The sequence below is a fragment of the Quercus robur genome, chromosome 2, assembly GCF_932294415.1.
Source record: "Quercus robur chromosome 2, dhQueRobu3.1, whole genome shotgun sequence".
NCBI classification, from domain to species: domain Eukaryota; kingdom Viridiplantae; phylum Streptophyta; class Magnoliopsida; order Fagales; family Fagaceae; genus Quercus; species Quercus robur.
Window position 1 is genome coordinate 15,756,777 of NC_065535.1, and position 18,422 is coordinate 15,775,198.

Consider the following 18,422-nt stretch of genomic DNA (forward strand, 5'->3'; position numbering starts at 1 on the left):
TGAAGCCTTTTGTGGGGTCAACGGATGGTGAAGCTGCTCTCTCTTTCTTCACTCTCTCTCTCTCTCTCTCTGAGATATTTGGTTTGTGAATTGTGATGGGTTTTGCTTGGCTTTGTTGGATAGATGACTATTCTCGTTGAGTCAACATTTTCTTTCTTCCACGATATTTACCTCTTACTATTACTACTACTTTCTTCTTTTGTTTTTTCTGCTGGTTCCTTTTCTCAACCACATAAAGCCCTCTTCTTTTTTTCTTCTTTTTATTTTTATGTTTTTCTATCTATATCTCAAAACTAAAAGTTTCCCACTTCCTCATACTAGGAAAAAGCCTATTATAAACTCTAATTCTTATTCTTCATTGGGTTTAATTCATTATCCATGGAACAACAGCTTTGTACTACAATCTTCTCTTCCTCAAGAGTCCACCTTGATTTTATTGCCAAGCTGTCAAATTAACTACAATTAGGGTTTTCTTCAAGGTCTTCCAAGAATTAAGAGATAGGTAATGGTTCTTGATGATCCCTTCTTATTGGTGTTTTTGTTTTGTAATACTCTCTGTATTTTGCTCAGGTTGTTCATGATCACTCTGAAAGCATTGGGGCTTTTGGGATTGTTCGAGATTAGTAAGATGCTATTTGGGATTAACTAAATTTGGAAAATTTTGATTTTTTTTTTTAAGGACTAAAATTGGGTCATTATTTTGATGATGAATTTTTTGAGGGGAGGGTTAATTAAATTTTGAAAATTTTGGATTTAGTTTAGAATGGGTTTTTAAGGGTGTGGTTGAATGTGTCATTTTGATGGACGATTAATGAAGGTTGAGTATCACTTTGAAAGCATTGGGGCTTTTGGGATTGCTTGAGATTAGTAAGATGCTATTTGGGATTAACTAAATTTGGAAAATTTTGAATTTTTTTTGTAGGGACTAAAACTGGGTCATCATTTGGATGATTAATTTTTTGAGGGGGGTTAATTAAATTTTGAAAACTTTGGAAGGGTGTGGTTGAAGGTGTCATTTTGATAAACGATTAATGAAGGTTGAGTTGGTGTATTAACTTGGACAGAGTTTGGCTCACTTTTAGTAATGTTCATAGAGTTGAATTGATTCTTAAAATTAATTCAGGGTACTATAAGATTTGTTTTCAGTTTGAATCATTTGCCACTTATGTCTCTTATAATTCAGTGCAGATTTGGATTGGTTGATTGCATGTTTCCAATTTTTGGTTCAAAGTGGTTTTAGTGCCCATCTAAAAGAACATTGACCCTTCCATATATGCCTTTGTCTACAAAGTTTTTCTTTTTGTGACATGTTGCAGCATTAGAACAATCTACAACTAATACTTGTCATTATATCTAAAAATTCTGTGTCTCCCCTCAATCCCCTAAACAACGAGAGGGAGTGTGAACACTGTTATTTTTTCACACGCACTGATGCTTTGGTAAACACTAAACAATTAAGCATGCTCTTTTTATTATTGTCAAGCACCTTCATCTTTTTTTTATTTATTTTTATCTCAGATTGATTTAGTTTTTATCTTTTTGTATTACTTCCCTGACCACTGTAAAGCTATTAGCACAATAGTTTATCATTTCTGAAATACTACTTTGTTGCAGGGAGTAATTTAAATCAGATGGCTGATAGCTGGGATGGGAGTTCTGAAATTGGCAGCCAGTCAGATGAGAGCTTTCATTTTGAAAGAGTGCACCTTGAGCCTATATATGATGCATTTGTCTGCCCATTGACAAAGCAAGTTATGTCTGATCCTGTTACCTTAGAAAATGGGCAAACTTTCGAACGTGAAGCAATTGAAAAGTGGTTCAGGGAATGCAAGGAGAGTGGAAGAAAGATGGTATGTCCTTTAACGCTTAAAGAATTAAAAAGCACAGATATGAACCCTAGCTTAGCTTTGCGGAACACCATTGAAGAGTGGACTGCTAGGAATGAAGCAGTTCAGCTTGATATGGCTCGTAGGTCATTGAATCTGGGCAGCTCAGAAACTGAAATTCTTTATGCTTTAAAGTATGTTGAGCACATCTGCCAAAAGAGCCGATCAAACAAGCATATTGCACGTAGTGCAGGGTTGATACCCTTGATTGTTGACATGTTGAAGAGCGGCAGCCGTAGAGTTCGATGTAAAGCTTTGGAAACTCTCCGAATTGTGGTGGAGGAAGATACTGAGAATAAGGTAGGATGTCACAGGTTTTGTGATTCCTCATAGCTTCTATGGAATCACTAGCGTGGTTGGGCTTAGCACCTCTTTTTAATGGTTTCATTTTGTTTTGCAGGAAATGTTGGCTGAGGGGGACATTGTGCGCACTATAGTAAAGTTCTTATCTCATGAGCTCTCCAAAGAGAGGGAGGAAGCTGTCTCTTTGCTGTATGAGCTCTCCAAATCTGAAACATTGTGTGAGAAGATTGGTTCAGTCAATGGAGCAATTCTTATATTGGTTGGGATGACAAGCAGTAAATCTGAAAATCTTCTTACTGTTGAGAAGGCTGAGAAAACATTGGAGAATCTGGAGAAGTGTGAGAACAATGTGCGGCAGATGGCTGAAAATGGAAGATTGCAGCCTCTTCTGACACAAATCCTTGAAGGTGCTTGCACTCACTACTATTTTATCCTTGCTTAATTTGTTGCAAACATAACTGAACTCCTTGGCCAATTTCTTTCTCATCAAAACATGGTTGCAAAAATGATTCTCGTTATGTTTGTTTGAATTTGAAGTTATATTGAACCATGTTGAAAGTCATACTGCCAATGTATTTATCACTGTGCTCCCTTATTTCTCTGAAATCTAGTTATATCTGGAACTTTTGTTACAAATTATGGTAGTTTGATTTGTGCAATATCTATATTTTGGTCCTGAGATTTCATAATTTTAAGAGATTGAGAAGTACAGTTTTTGTTCTGCCTTTTCCTTGGCCATCATAAGCTGGTATTCCCTGTGGTCTTACTACTATGTAGGTCACACTTTCATTCTGAAGTGTACTGCTTCTGGCAGGGGTGCAACAAGACATGATGTTTTGCTTGCTAAAGTTAATTGTTAAGACTGTGCTTTGGAAGTGTAAGTTAATAATAACTTGATTTATATAAGTCAAACTTGTATGCATTGCCAAGTCAATAGCTAAATTAGAAAGCTCAAGTTTTTAACTTCTCAATTTGCTATTTTCAATCCAAGATGGATTAGTGCCTATTTGGTACCACTTATTTTTACATTAAAAAAAAAAAAAAAAAGGTACAAAAAAAGGCTCTACTTAGAAAAATGTGGGAATTTATAAAGCTATACTTTGAAAAAATACAGTTTTAAACCATCCTCCCAAACGGGCACTTATTTCATTGGTTTTATTTACTTAAAAAAAATTCTAGGTAAAAAAGTACAGATGTATCAATAAAAAGTAAGACTTTGAAAATTTGTGACAGTGAAGAGAAGCTGGATTTCACATTCAATTTTGTTGTAGAAAAGATTCTATCAATACAAAAGGGTCTTGCATTTTGCAGGTGAGGAAAAGCATCTCATGAAACCTCTCTCTCACAACATGTGTGGGTCCCACATGAGGTGAGAGGGTGGTCTCATAAGATACCCTCTCCTAGGTGAGATGGTTTGTTGTATCACATTATAAAACATAATTTCTTTTGTCTTTCTGTCCTTTTCTTTTAATATTTTTTATGTAGAGATTTTTGATATATGGTTTGAAAACTTTGGCACACATTCCAAATGAAAAAATGATGTTCTAAAAGAAAATTTAAGGTTTTCTTGTATGAGATCTATGATGCCTATTCCTATAATCATCATTGGTCATCATTGATTGATGAGTTTTTATAGACATAATTTTCTGTTTTCTTAGGGAATAGAAGGGGAATTGGGGGCTGGGGAAAGAAAGCATTTTGTAGAGGCATGGGCCCTCCTTAACAATGTAAGGATTTGAAAAGAGTAGAACTATTTTTGGTCATGTAATAAGTTAGAACATTAGCTACTTCTGCAATGAGTTCTAACTTTAATGGAACCCTCATAAGAATGGGCGGACAGTGAAGTTGGGTTCAAGACCCATAGGGTCAAAGTAAAATGTGAATGTGTCACTGGGTTTGTTATATAGGTTTGAGCTGTACTTCTCTTTGATTTTGTTTTCTTTCATATTTAAATGTAGATATTGTTGTTCACGCTCCTTGAAGAAAAGCTATATTCCTTTCATGAATGTCATGCAATTAACTCTGTTCCCTCAATGTGATGGTTGCAGGCCGACCAGAAACCAAACTTTCCATGGCTTCATACCTTGGCGAGCTGGTCTTGAACAATGATGTAAAAGTCATTGTGGCTAAAACTGTGGGTTCATCTTTGATTAATATCATGAGAAGTGGTACTATGGAGTGTAGAGAATCTGCTTTAAAAGCTCTAAACCAGATCTCCTCTTATGAGGCAAGTGCCAAAGTGCTGATAGAGGCTGGAATACTTCCCCCCCTTGTGAAGGACCTTTTCACTGTCGGTTCCAATCAGCTTCCCATGAGACTAAAAGAGGTCTCTGCAACAATTCTTGCTAATGTTGTGAACTCAGGTTATGACTTCGATTCTATCCTAGTTGGATCTGACGACCAGACACTGGTCTCAGAAGACATAGTCCATAACCTACTACATCTTATTAGCAACACAGGTCCAGCAATTGAGTGCAAGCTTCTCCAGGTTCTTGTTGGACTCACTAGTTCTAAAACAACAGTTCTTAATGTTGTTGCTGCCATCAAAAGCTCTGGTGCTACTATTAGTTTGGTTCAGTTTATTGAGGCTCCACAGAAAGATTTGCGTGTAGCTTCCATCAAACTTCTCCAGAACCTCTCCCCACTCATGGGCCAGGAACTGGCTGATGCCCTACGTGGCTCAGTTGGCCAGCTCAGCAGCCTAATTAAAGTCATATCAGAAAATATAGGAATCACTGAAGAGCAGGCTGCAGCTGTTGGCCTTTTAGCTGATCTCCCTGAGAGGGACTTGGGCCTTACCAGGCAGATGCTAGATGAGTCTGCCTTTCAGATGATCATCAATAGAGTGGCCAGGATCCGGCAAGGGGAGACAAGGGGCACTCGCTTTGTCACACCATTTTTAGAAGGGCTCGTACGAGTCCTTGCAAGGGTTACATTTGTCTTAGCTGATGAACCTGATTGCGTTGCACTGTGCCGTGAGAACAATCTTGCTCAATTGTTTACTGACATGCTTCAGGCGAATGGACTAGACAATGTACAGATGATCTCTGCCACAGCATTGGAGAACTTATCACTAGAATCTAAAAATTTGACAAGATTGCCTGAGTTGCCATCACCTGGCCTTTGTGGCTCAATCTTTCCATGTTTTAGCAAACCGCCTACTATATCTGGATTGTGTAAGCTTCACCGGGGTACATGTACACAGAGGGAATCCTTTTGTCTTCTAGAAGGACAGGCCGTGGAGAAGTTAGTAGCACTTTTGGACCACACAAATGAGAGGGTGGTTGAGGCCGCACTTGCTGCACTATCTACTTTGTTGGATGATGGGGTTGATATCGAACAAGGGGTAACAGTGCTGTGTGAGGCAGAGGGAATCAAACCTATACTTGACGTTTTACTCGAGAAACGGACAGACAATCTGAGGCGGAGGGCAGTTTGGGTTGTTGAGAGAATTTTGCGTACAGATGATATAGCCTATGAAGTTTCAGGAGATCCAAACGTGAGTACAGCACTTGTTGATGCTTTTCAGCATGGTGACTATCGAACCAGGCAGATTGCTGAGCGTGCCTTGAAGCATGTTGATAAAATACCAAACTTTTCTGGAATCTTTCCAAACATGGGCTAGGCCTCTTCTCAATGATTATTTGCTCCTTAAGTTGTCTAGTGCAAGGACCTGTATGTAATCTTTCTTTTGTCCCCAAGCAGTTTGTAGCATCAAGTTGAAAGTAGATATTGTTGTATACAGATTTTCCATTTGTAGAGGGTTTTGAGAGCTGTTGATTTGTTTTTAATAATTCTGTTTCAATCGATTTTCATTTCTTTACTTGAAAGTCTTAAACTGCAAATCCAGTATTTATTCATTGAAGGGCGGGAAATTGTTAGATTTTCTATTGCTCAATCCTGGTAGAAGATCTTGGGTTCTTTCTATTCAGGCTTGGTTTCCTAATGATCTAGCATGCAGTTAATTTATTCTGATGCAGCCTGTGCCTCTGCACGATGTATGTACATATTCAACCATGTTACATTAGCAACAAGACATCAGCTGAAAAATATCAATTGTAACCTTGGGCCCAAAATACTGAATTATTTAATTAAAAGATTCATTATGCCATCTTCATACTCAATACTCCTAGACCTTGCCTTGTTGCAAAAAAAACATGCTGATGGAGAAGGAAGACTTCATTTTAAAAGAATTGTCCGCTGAATCTGAAATTTACCAATAATTTTGTTGTATAGAGTTTCTTTTATAATTTTCCCTGATGAGATTCTTTTGTTGTCCTTCATTCTTGTTGTAAACCGAAAATTGTGATCATTTTATAATTTAGGAGTGTGCTGTAGTATATGTATATCCTTAAAACTCACATTCATATTTCCCACTATCACATCTTGAAAATAAATATACTCCTTAGAGTTAAACAAATAGGAAAAAAGTGAATGAGTTCTAATTCAAATAGTATTACATTCCATTTGCTGGAGTGTGAGATCATGTGTTCGGATCTCACCAAGTGTGTGCAATTTACCAAGAGAGGAAACAAATTAATTGGTCATGACGCATATCCATGAACCATGATCATTCTCTAATGAAATAACTGGATATAACTATATAAGATTAGTGGTTGTACCCTAGAACTAATTATAGCTTTAAAAATTTGGGTTTGATAGTTTCATATGATAGTAGTTTTGCCACAATGAAATAACTGGATATAACTATATAAAGATCAGTGCCCTAGAACTAGTTAACAGCTTTAAAATTTTGGGTTTGAGAGTTTCATATGAGGTTTTGAAGTTGAGCAGAGGTTGATTTATAATAAAGGGACAAGTATGAATTTGGATCATGAAAGATAACGTTGTTTGTAACCGTACTTGACTAAATACACTACATATTTCACCAGTAATGTGATCAATTTCTTGATCGTTAGGAAATTTTTTAGGGAAATATTATGTTTTTTTCCTCTTCCTTCAATTTTGAAGGGAAAACAAATTCTAGCCTACTAAGCTCTTTTGTTTTTTTTTTTTTTTTTTTGATTACTTGGGAAAGTAATTGTTCGAGAAAGCTTGCTGGATATATATATATATATATATATATAATATTTTTCCCTTCATAAAAAAAAAAAAAAAAAACAGTTAGTATATATATTTTTTCAAAAAATATATATTATTAATTTTTGGGTTTTTTATTAATTTTTTTTATTTACCGTGAGAAACTCATAGATACCCAAAACAACGGTAAAGTCCGTTATTTAAGGACTATATTAAATAGCATTTAAAGTTTGAAGACTAAAATGATTAAATCGAATATTGTACGACTAATTTGAATTTTGATCAAAGTTAAAAAGTGGAACTTATAATTTAAGTTTTTTTTTTTTTTTTTTTATAAATTTTAATGAAAGATTGTTGAACATACATATTTTCATCATATCATTCCCATTTGCAATTTAGGACCGATCTAATTGAGTTTTGTACTAATTTACTACTTTCCTTAAACATGAGCTCAAAAAAAATAAAAAAGTCGCGAGTATGAATTAGGATCAAGAAAGATAATATTGTTTTGTGATTAACAGTTAGGATCAAGAAAGTAAATAAGTTTAGAAATCATTTAAAAAGGGAGGGGGAGGGGGATTGGGTTTGCACTTTGCATCAACAAACCCATGTTTAAAAAGAGAGAGAGAGAGAGAGAGAGAAGAAGAAGAAAACAAGATAAAATGCATTCACAATTAGTCAACTACAAGATTTTTTTTGGGGGATGAAGTTAGTTAAATGTCGTTGAAACTGATTATATGAGCCAAAAACAGTTTATGACTGCTTCACACCATGATTGATTCGCAAACACAAAAAATGATACATGATACATTCTAGATATCTCCTATAGCAATTGTTTGTGACCGAATGAGATATCAATTTAATACATTTTCTAATTTCTTTACAAATCACAACCGAAGAAAAAAAAAAAAAAAAAAAAAAAAGCTAATTCAATGCTTAGGAAGATAATAAATTCTAAAATTTTAACAAAACATCAACTTCTTGAGATCTCAAATGAGTCAAATTAAGAACCAATCAGAGGTATAGCGTATTTTGTGGGGACTTGAAATGTGCCTAACGAGGCGACCAAGTCTTATGTTCAAGAAAGACTAAGTTTAAAGTCAAACATTCAAAAAGAGAGGCTGTAAAACATTCCAAAATTTATGCAACTATGTTCCTTATTCAATATCGGCTCAAAAGAACCCACATGAGGAACGGGTGTGATGGGTTACAACTCAAGCTAATAACAAAAGCCACAAATTGGACGTTTAAACAAGAAAGAGGATATTGGTGCAAAATATGTGAAAGTAGTACAGAATCAATTTTATGAATGGTGGTGAATAAATTACATCAAAAGATACATGAACCAACCTTACCTTTAATAGCACTGGGAATAAGAACCGAAATCAGAGGTAGTCGCCAGGATACAATTTGTTTTTTTGTCCAACTAATAGAGAACAGAATTTTGCCAGTTGCGAAAATCTGCTCCAAATGATGAGGGAGAAATGAATGTATTTGATTTTCTGCATGAGAGTCGGTCTGCAATGTACTTCACAGATGTAGCACTGCCAGTGTTTTAGTCATGCACGAAGAAGCATCCAGTTCATGAGTTACATGATTCCTAGAAATATGCCTCCAGCTAGCCCCCAGATCAGATACATCACAGACAGTCAAGAAATCCAGTATCTGACCAAATATTTTGAACATTTCAACCCCAAATATCAGGTTTCTATCACCAACAAATGCGGCATTCCAGTCCATTGGAGCATCAGGATGTACAGAAGCCTCAGACCACGTAAGATACATGAGATCTAGCTCCCACAGCTTTCTAACAGCCTTGTTTCTCCGGCCTATTTGACCATCTCCTTCACACCAGGAGACAGAAAGCATGAACAGCCGGCCATTACAACATACAAGTTTCGGGTGATACTCATGAACACGGGATGGGAATGGGGTCGTTTGGATTCCAATCCAGTATCCCCTTTCTATGTCATATCCTGCAAGTCTGTCGGTCTCAGAATATACATAAAACATTCCATTACAAACAACACCAGAACAAACAATTCCAAAATCTACAGGCATCTTCTGGATTTCTGTCCATTTATTTGACGCTGAGTCATAGATTTCTCCAGAATCCAAAGGCTCGTCCCAAGATCCAAGACCTCCTACAGAAATCAGCACAAACCTTCTACAGCCTTTTGCGCTTGACTGATCACTTTTTTGTCTCGTAAATTTGTACGACTTTCTATTGGGCAACAATGAAGCCTCATTTTCATCAAATGCGTTTCTGTATTGTCGTCTTAGTGAAAGCCTGTGAGGATCCTCATAAACATCCGACACCCCACCAACCCGAGATCTGTAAAAGCGTCTATCTAGACGATTTTGATTCAATGTAAAATCTGAACTGACCTCAGAAACCCCTAAAATAGGCATCGACCTTGCATGCTTCATAGATGAGACTTTACGCCAAGATTTAGTCAATGGACTAAACACTAACACCCCTTTGTGCGTCTTATATGAGCTCCTATCCACCCTCCCGAAGCTGGTCAAGCTAGAACAACCTCCAACAACATATATATCATCCTGGATACTGGCAATAGAGAACATGAACCTTCCTTTGAGAATATCAGCATTTATCCTATGCCATTGGCCTTGAGAAACATCTAATGCATGTATCTCACCAGAACAAAAGCCACCTTTAACAACACCAAACAGAAACGCCCATGGTTTCTGATGTGGACCATCCCATCTCATCTGTAGAAACCGATGAGTGGTAGTCAAGTGTAGCCATTTCTTGCAGACAAGCCGGGCGGTCATAAGACTAGTCATCGGGAGTTTCACCAAGCACATTTCCAGAATGTCATCCGGAAGAAATATGTGCATTCTACTGTTTCTTACTGATTCTTCAAGCTCAAAATCCTTCCTATTATTTTTCCTCCAAAACCTTTCCTTCACCCCGTGTGAGAAGCAATCCACTGCAGTTTCTTCAGTGCCGCAAATCATTTTGTACCCTTTGCCTTCTTCGCTGGAACTCGACCTCCTTCTACTACTTGTATCCCCAAATTCATCACTAGTATCAGCACCCACTTTGCAACCTCCGCCTCTACCATACAAAGTAAGACACCTCAGAGAAACCCCTCGTGTATCATCCACTTCCTCTCCCCTGCCACCTTTGTACTTCTTCTTCAACTTCTGGCTCACACTTCTGACGAGACGTTTCGACACACTCAAAGCCTCGAAATCTTGACCAAGTGATTGTTCTCCAGTCAGTCTCTCAGAAAACATTCTGTGTTCTCTACTTTTTCACCAGCAAAATCACGTACCTAATCACAATCGCGCAAATCACACTAATCCTCATCCCCAAAACTCCTCTTCCATCATTCATCTAAAAAAACAAAACAACTAAAACACATTAAACCCCGAACAACCATACATAAAACAAACATAGGCCAAAAAAAAAAACATATAAACATGAAGCTGCTAACTGAAATCATTACCTAAAAATGAACATCTTCACGCATACCAAACCACATTTCTACTTTATGCTAAAATGCAAGTAAAGTCAAAACCTTGTCTTCGAAGCGAAACTAACCAGTCCAAATTGAATTGAAATTCATTCAAAATTCATCATTTTCTATTCACAACTTTCACCGAAACCACGCAAACATAGAGTCAACAATTTCACCAAATTTCAAGAAACCTCAAGCCAAAAAAAGAAAAAAAATTACTAAAACGAAAGTCTGTTACAACAATTTACTAGCAGAATGGACCATTGATTTATATATATATTTACAAAGCTAATTAAAAAAAACGGAAAGCTTTATCAAATTAATTACTTTTACCATTCACCAGATCCACAAAAATTAAGTTATAGTGAAAGCGCAAAATCCGTTATTTACGAGACACTCATGACCGTTTATATTACACTAGTAATTCTAAATCACTCAATTTTCAATACAGTTTTTTTTTTTTTTTTTAATTTAAGAAAAAGAAAGAAGAAGCAATATTCAAGAATATAAATATAGAAAATAAAGCTCAGAAATCCATTTCTCCTATATATATCAATCTAACGCGCCGTTTGGTTTATTGAGAAATCAAGATTCAAGGAAAACGTGCTTCAACTAGAAATCCTCAGTAAACAAACACAAAATTAACAGGAAAAAAATGGAAAAAGGTAAAAAGAGCTTACAAGTTAGGAAAATGTGAAGCTGAGCTGAGAAAATCCATAATGTGTGCAAATCTGAGATGAGATTTGATCATTTTGAGCTGAAAAGAAGAATGGGTGAGTGAATGTGTTTTTTTTTTTTTTTTTTTTTTTTTCTGGGATTAAATTAAATATGGAAAGCCAAACATTAGATCGAACATAAAGACCTGAAAGTTCTTTTTAAATTTATTTTATAAATAAAATAAATACAAAAATTTTGTGGGTTTGGTTTGGTCTCTCACTCAGCTTGTATCTCGAGGCTGGAATTTTTAGTAAAGCGATTGAAGCACTGATTAAAAAGCGACCCATCAGCTTCACTTACTTTTCTTTTTTCCATTTTTAAAAAAACATTTGGGCATTATTGTTTGTTTTTTCTCACTTTGTTTTTTCTTTTTTTCCACTGGGTTTTTATTTGATGCGAGCGTGATCTTAAAGCTTAATTTTGGTATCTTTGTTTTGCAGCCGTTGGATTTTGTTTTGATGATCTCGAGGGTGCGGTCACGTTTTTCAAATGGTGGGGCCAGGTCTCGACGAACTTTTTGTTTCTTTTTTGCATAAATTTAGTGCTTTACTTGGCACGAGTGGGGTACACGTGTGAAGATTGCCGGAGGAGCGAGGGCAGTGAGTGATAGGATGAGAAATGAATCCGAAATGGTTGGCAAATGGCAACAGTGGCGGTGAAATTTTCTTTGGGGGTAGTTAGGAATGGTGGGGGGTGGGGGCCATCAACTGTGTACGAGTCCAGGGGTACGACTATGCAATCCAACCACTTTATTTCAGATTGGCTAACTGTTTCCACAGTCTTTTGCGGTGAAGTACTTGTCGCCCGTGTTTGTTTTAAGACCGTGACAAAACTTTACAATAGATATTACATGTGGATGAGATTGAAATTGATTATTTATTACTTCCATATAAAATAATGTAGACTTAGAATTATTGCTTTTTTTTTTTTATAAGTGTTATTTTTATTTGTATATTTTTTATGGGTATATGTTTTTTTTTTTTTTAAATTAGACTAATAACATAAAGAATCTCATTAACAATGATTTTCAAATTTATAACCTATTGTGAAAGTTACAAGTTGATGTGTTAAAAGTATGGATGGACAACAATAGGCCAAACATTTTTGGTTTTATATATATATATTATTAATATTATAGATAAGTTCTTTGACCCTTCCTTATCTTTCTTTCATTTGGGTTTAAGTAAAAAATATTTAGGATATGATTGATACATTGTAACAACTCTTGTAATGGAAAAATTATTTTATGTGTAATAGTTTAAGTTATTCAATTTGATTTTTATTTTTTTGAAGAAACGGTAATACTTATAAGAACACATAAACACGAAAGTAATATATAGAGTTTTTTAAACAAACTTATAATACATTACATAACAAGAAATAGTTATTATATAGAAATAACTATTCATTAAATTGAAGGATTAATATACCTCTTTAAAATTGTTGTAATAGATATTCTTTGATGCATGTAATTTTTTTTTAAATTAATATATTTCTAACAAAAAGAAATTCTTGTGCATAATCTACTACAAGCTTTTCATATGTAACAACCAAATTTGTTGAATAGTAATAATAATTCCATTACAACATGTTTTATTTTCAGTAATAAAGAATAATTTTTCTAATGTAATCTTCATTTCATGTATCAAATGTGCCTTCAGAAGAGTTGATAATAACAATGATAAATAGAAAATAAAAATAGATATTCCTAACTAGTACTAAATACATTTCACCTGAAATTGTATAAATTGATTTCGATTAAGTTTGAGGTATTTTTGGATTGTTGGGTTTTATCAAGCCTAATTAAAAAATTGAGTTTTGATTCAACCGTCTAAACTCATTATTTAATGAATATTGCAATTTACATAATTTGGTCTAATATTTTAATTTTATCAAAACTAAATCTCAAAATATTATAATGAATCAAAATAATAAAAAATTTAAACTAAATCTAAAACCCCAAAAAGAGGTCAACCGCAATTCATGGGAGTGTTGGAACACCCGAATAACACTCTATATACCTGTAGCCTTTGAAGTACATGATGGAAATTAATAACTAATAAGACATGTGAATACATGATTAATTTCGGACACACATATATCAAACAAGAGCAATAAATGTTTCCCTTAGGTTAAGGAATGGACCACATCACCTTTAATTATGGGCCTATATGGGATGGTCGTGGTCCTAAAACCAATTAATGCATGCTAGACTAGATAATAGATATAACTAGCTTTTTGTGCCGAATTTCTTTCAACTTCAACAACTAAATCTTACTCGTTTTTGTTTGACTCTATCTATTCCAAAGAATTCATAAATCTTCTTAGAAAATTTGGAAATAGACCTTCAACTTCAACACCTTGGAAATTGTACACAAATCATTATCCAAGAGACGTAGATATTGGAGGGGTTCAAATTCTTCTAGTTTAGTACTATATATGTACTATGTAATAGTTTGGAGTTTGGAGTTGCATAGAATTTTTTTCCCCCTAGCAAAAATCATGATGATTAAGTTTGACATTACAATTTTCGTAATCATTATGCATTGAGATTTCACCAAAACTTGATCTCCATTGCGGCTGTTCATTTAAATCATAAACTGATAAACAAGAGCCAATGTATTTCATTTCCAAATAAATCATTTAAAACTCATATACAAGGATGAGGAGATGATGATGATGATGGAGTAGCGCATGCGTGAACGTATTTTACTTGCTCTTGGCTCCTATTTGAGGAGCCAAAACCAATGAGAAGCCTCTGACCGCCGCATATACATATGTTTTTATAACATACCACTAATATACTTTTATTAGTTTCATTTTTTTTTTAATGATTCCATATATATAATAATGAAGAAAGAATAATTTGAACTGTATATGGTTCTTCTAGTAAAAGAGAGGAGACAATTCTATTGAGCTATAAGGCTCTAAGCTATTAATCTCTATATGTTAAGAAAATTCAAAAAATTAGTTATATCTATCGTTCGTTTTTTTTTTTTTTTTAAAAGGTTAGTTATAGCTTCAAAAAATGTCAAAAATACCCCTAATATCATTAAATGATTTTTATTCTTAAAAAATAAAAAAATATGGTTAAAATTGTAATTCAACAAAATTCAAAAAAAAAAATACTAGAGATATTTTTTTCCTAAAAATTAGCACACTCTTTATTTAAATATATCTTGTAAGAACACGTTTTGCAGTCCAAGCCCAAGATGTATGAGATATTGGTCCAGTGAGCTCAATATAATAAATTTGTAAAGAGCGGGTCAAAGAACTAGTCCCTAATGAATTTAACAACGGCTAGTATGGGTTTAGAGGATGATCAAGCAAGAACAAGGAATATAAAACTGAATGAATTCCTTGTCCGAGAAGGTCAGTTTTCCATATAGATCAATAACGGTTGAGTACAAGTAAAATTTTGATTGCTACAGTATTCTTTCTCTATTTTCCCAATCCCTTCCTCATGGATGGTCTCTCACATTATATAGCTCCCTTTGGACCATCTTGATCCTACATTTGTTTATCATTTGAGCCCTTACTTGAGTACCTGTCCCATCAGACACCTTCTTAGGCTTTCTGTGAATTGTAATAGCCAAGACAGCATTGTTCAGGGGTCTTTTCCACATAAATGCAGCCAGAAAAATAGCTGCAGTGCATTCAATGCAGTGGTAGCAGCTTTCCTTTAAATATTTTTGGGTTTCCCTCATTCTCGTATGTTCATGATGCACGTCCCTATCACTGGAACTTCTTGGAAGGTTACCCTGATTGTAGGAATACATATTTGAGCTATATTTATCATATCCGATGAGGAATCCCTCCTCGAACCACCTTCCATTCCTTCACTGGAATCACCAATAACTATTTATTCCTCCTTGAACCATTCATTTTCTAGGCCAAGGCCCAAGACCCAATATACAATTTAGGCCTTTAACCCTACATATCTTATGCACGTTTAATACATTTTTTTTTCCTAAAAGCTAGCACACACTAAACCCAGTAGTTTCTCCATTTCAAATTCTAAATTTTAGTTTCTTAAAAATCTCTTCCTGTGTAACCTCACTAAAAGCAGATAAATTCAAATTGAAAAAATATATTAAACTCAAAATAAAAAAAGAGCCGCATCGCACGTGCAGAGCGCATGTAATAAGTCTAGTTCTAATTATTGTAATATAATAAATAAATAAAAAATTGTGTCATTGTGTGGTATGATAAATAATTTTTTTTTAATAAAAAAACTACAGTTGTTTTTTCACCTTATGCTAATTATAATTGAAATGAACAAATATCAAAAAGATGATGTTGAATTTTAAATTTTCTTTGTGACGAATTTGCTGAAAAGAGTGTTTTTCGGGATGAAATTGTGTAACATATCAATTTGGGATGTTAAACCCAATAACAGCAACAAAAATGAATAATAATAATAATAATAAAACAAAAACCAAGGATGTTCAGGTATAAAAATAAGTATTGGTCACCATCACACCAAATCACCAATAGCTTTAAAGAATATCTAAATCAATGTTAGTAATATACGAAATGGAATTTAGGCAATACGGAATATCAAATATGTATACATTTAATTTGGTATAATGTTTGAGAAGAAAAAACAAATTGACTGGTTTTATTATATTTCAATTTAGTAACATATTTAAGTAATCTTAGTATAATCTCATTAAGTCATAAAATAGAAACCAAATAATTAAGTATTGGATATATTTAGTACATTTTCTTAATTTTGGGATGTGTTTTCAAACAAAATATTAAATAAGTGAATGAAAGAAAAGATTGCTTAATTCTTTTATTCATTTACTTATCAAAAAAGCAAATTAATTAATAAACCATAAGACTCTTGACAATTTTACACTCCATTACGTCACAAATAAAAATAATATAGGCGTCAATTAATATATGCATTTTCCAAGATTAAGGCCATCATTTTAATTTTTAGAATCGTTAAAGGCTTAAGGCTATCATTTTTTTTTTTTTTTTAATATTAAGTATTTTTAACACATACAGGGAAAAGGGGAAAATGTTTTAAAGAAACTGACAGTAATGTATATTCAAGAATGTCTAACTCTTAAATACACAGTACAATTAAAGCTATCACTTTATGGGACAAATACCGCACAATGAGCTATTTTGCATAGACTTTTCTTTCCAACGAGACCTTTGTTTATCCCCATCATCATAACCAGTGGCATTGATTTTTCTTGCTTTTAACTTACAATAATGTAAGGATTTAAATTTAGAGGGTTGAATAATGCAAGGGGAATTTATTGGTGGATTTATTACTTCACCAACCTTGAGGAAGTCTCGCTGGAACCTACCTTAACAGTGATGAATTGCTGATCCATTGATGACCTTCATAGGCCTATAATAAAATAAATAAATAAATAAACCATGTCTAACATATATTTGACTTTTCAAGTAGAGGATGGAGAGAAGAATAACCAGACAATCATCATGAAATTCCAAAAGAGATTAGCGTATGAGAAAAAGGTCGCATGTGAATACATTATGAAATTAGGAGCAAAGAATCTTAGCTTAATTAAGAGAATGATGGACTACTTTGGTTCGGACCACATGATCTTTTTTTTTTTTTTTTTTGAGAAAGAGACCACATGATCTTTAATTATAGATTTTTTTTTTTGCTACTCTTTAATTATGGATTTGAGTATGGTTTGGTCCAAAACTATCATATACTATAGTCTAATTGTTTGCCTTTTCTTTTTATTTTTTATTTTGTGTAAATAGTGTATCCTTCTTAATAGCGAATTCTTCCAATTGTAAAAAATATTCATACACCATTATGTATAGGATGGATACAAGTGATTTTTTTTTTTTTTACTGTATTTACCTTTTTTTCAATATATGTGAAATGATATAATAAACCTTCAAATATAACTATGTTGATATAGTTTGATTGTTTAAGAAATAATTTTATTTTCTTCTAATTCATAGAATTTAGTCCATAATGTTTTAAGAGATAGTAATGATATTGTAACTATATATTGTTTTGCCAACAGTTATATAATTCAATGATGTTATCTAATTCTTCTTACGAGAAAAACCTAGATCTTTCTCAATTATTATTCATCTATTATTTTCTTCTCTTGTATTTTATATACATATATATAATTCAATTATCACTTGGTGGGGGGGGGCCCGGGGGGGATCAATCTCATGTTCTTTATGCAAATATGGTCATGTGATACTACTGAGTTACAAGACTCTTTATATAATACCCATACTGTGTATGATAGCACGTACCAAAGATTTGCATTTTTTTTTTCTCTAAAACAAGAAGGCAAAACATTATTTTCAAGTACTAGCTTGTGGGTCTTGAGGATACCATGTGCATAACATCTCACAAAAAGATATTATACAACAAAATTGGTAGGCTTTTTATAAAAGTATAATTCTTCGTAGTCCACTTTGTGTGTCGCTAGTTGGTTTGCACAAAAGTTGGCATCTTGAAAAAAATGATTACTCTCGACTTTCCAGTTTATAAGACTATACAAGTAACTTCCTACAATTAGAGATAAATATATAATTATATATGCATGTAGGAGGCAAAATTTTAAGCCAATTATAAAATGCCACATTAAAATTTAATGGCAAATTCTAAATTAATGTCATTAAATTAATTAAATTAGATGATGACATGTGCCATCCAAATTGATATCACATTGGCATATTGAAATTTGCCACGTGTCATTTGGCCCACAACATAAAGATATATTTCCTATTCAAAATATATGGATAATTATCTTTATTAAAATAAATAAATAAATAAAAATAAAATTTCTATTCAAAATTGATAAATAATTATCTTTATTAAAATAAATTAAATAGAGATAATTATTTATCTTTGTTGATTATTATCTTTATCAAAATAGATAAATAGAGATAATTAATGTGGGGACTATGACCCAAAATAATGTATTGGGCCTTAGGCCTTATCCGAGGACACTAACAAGTCCGAGGA

General features: G+C 33.7%; 2 protein-coding genes across 3 annotated transcripts; one reads left to right on the top strand and one right to left on the bottom strand.

Annotated features, from left to right (window-relative positions):
• The first annotated feature begins 57 nt into the window (after positions 1 to 57).
• Positions 58 to 6,012, top strand: LOC126712597 (U-box domain-containing protein 44). Its single transcript, XM_050411982.1, has 4 exons — positions 58 to 502; positions 1,615 to 2,186; positions 2,287 to 2,596; positions 4,238 to 6,012. Exons 2-4 carry the CDS (start codon positions 1,632 to 1,634, stop codon positions 5,812 to 5,814), a joined length of 2,442 nt encoding a protein of 813 aa, XP_050267939.1. The 5' UTR covers positions 58 to 502; positions 1,615 to 1,631; the 3' UTR covers positions 5,815 to 6,012.
• Positions 6,013 to 8,360: 2,348 nt separating this feature from the next.
• Positions 8,361 to 11,728, bottom strand: LOC126712598 (F-box/kelch-repeat protein At5g42350-like). 2 transcript variants are annotated; one of them, XM_050411983.1, is made up of 2 exons: positions 11,398 to 11,728; positions 8,361 to 10,593 (listed from the first exon to the last, which is right to left on the bottom strand). In XM_050411983.1, exon 2 carries the CDS (start codon positions 10,491 to 10,493, stop codon positions 8,760 to 8,762), a length of 1,734 nt encoding a protein of 577 aa, XP_050267940.1. In that variant the 5' UTR covers positions 10,494 to 10,593; positions 11,398 to 11,728; the 3' UTR covers positions 8,361 to 8,759. The 2 variants fall into 2 exon arrangements, with proteins under 2 accessions (XP_050267940.1, XP_050267941.1); XM_050411984.1 differs by lacking the exon at positions 11,398 to 11,728 and adding an exon at positions 10,706 to 10,914.
• Between the last annotated feature and the right edge of the window lie 6,694 nt (positions 11,729 to 18,422).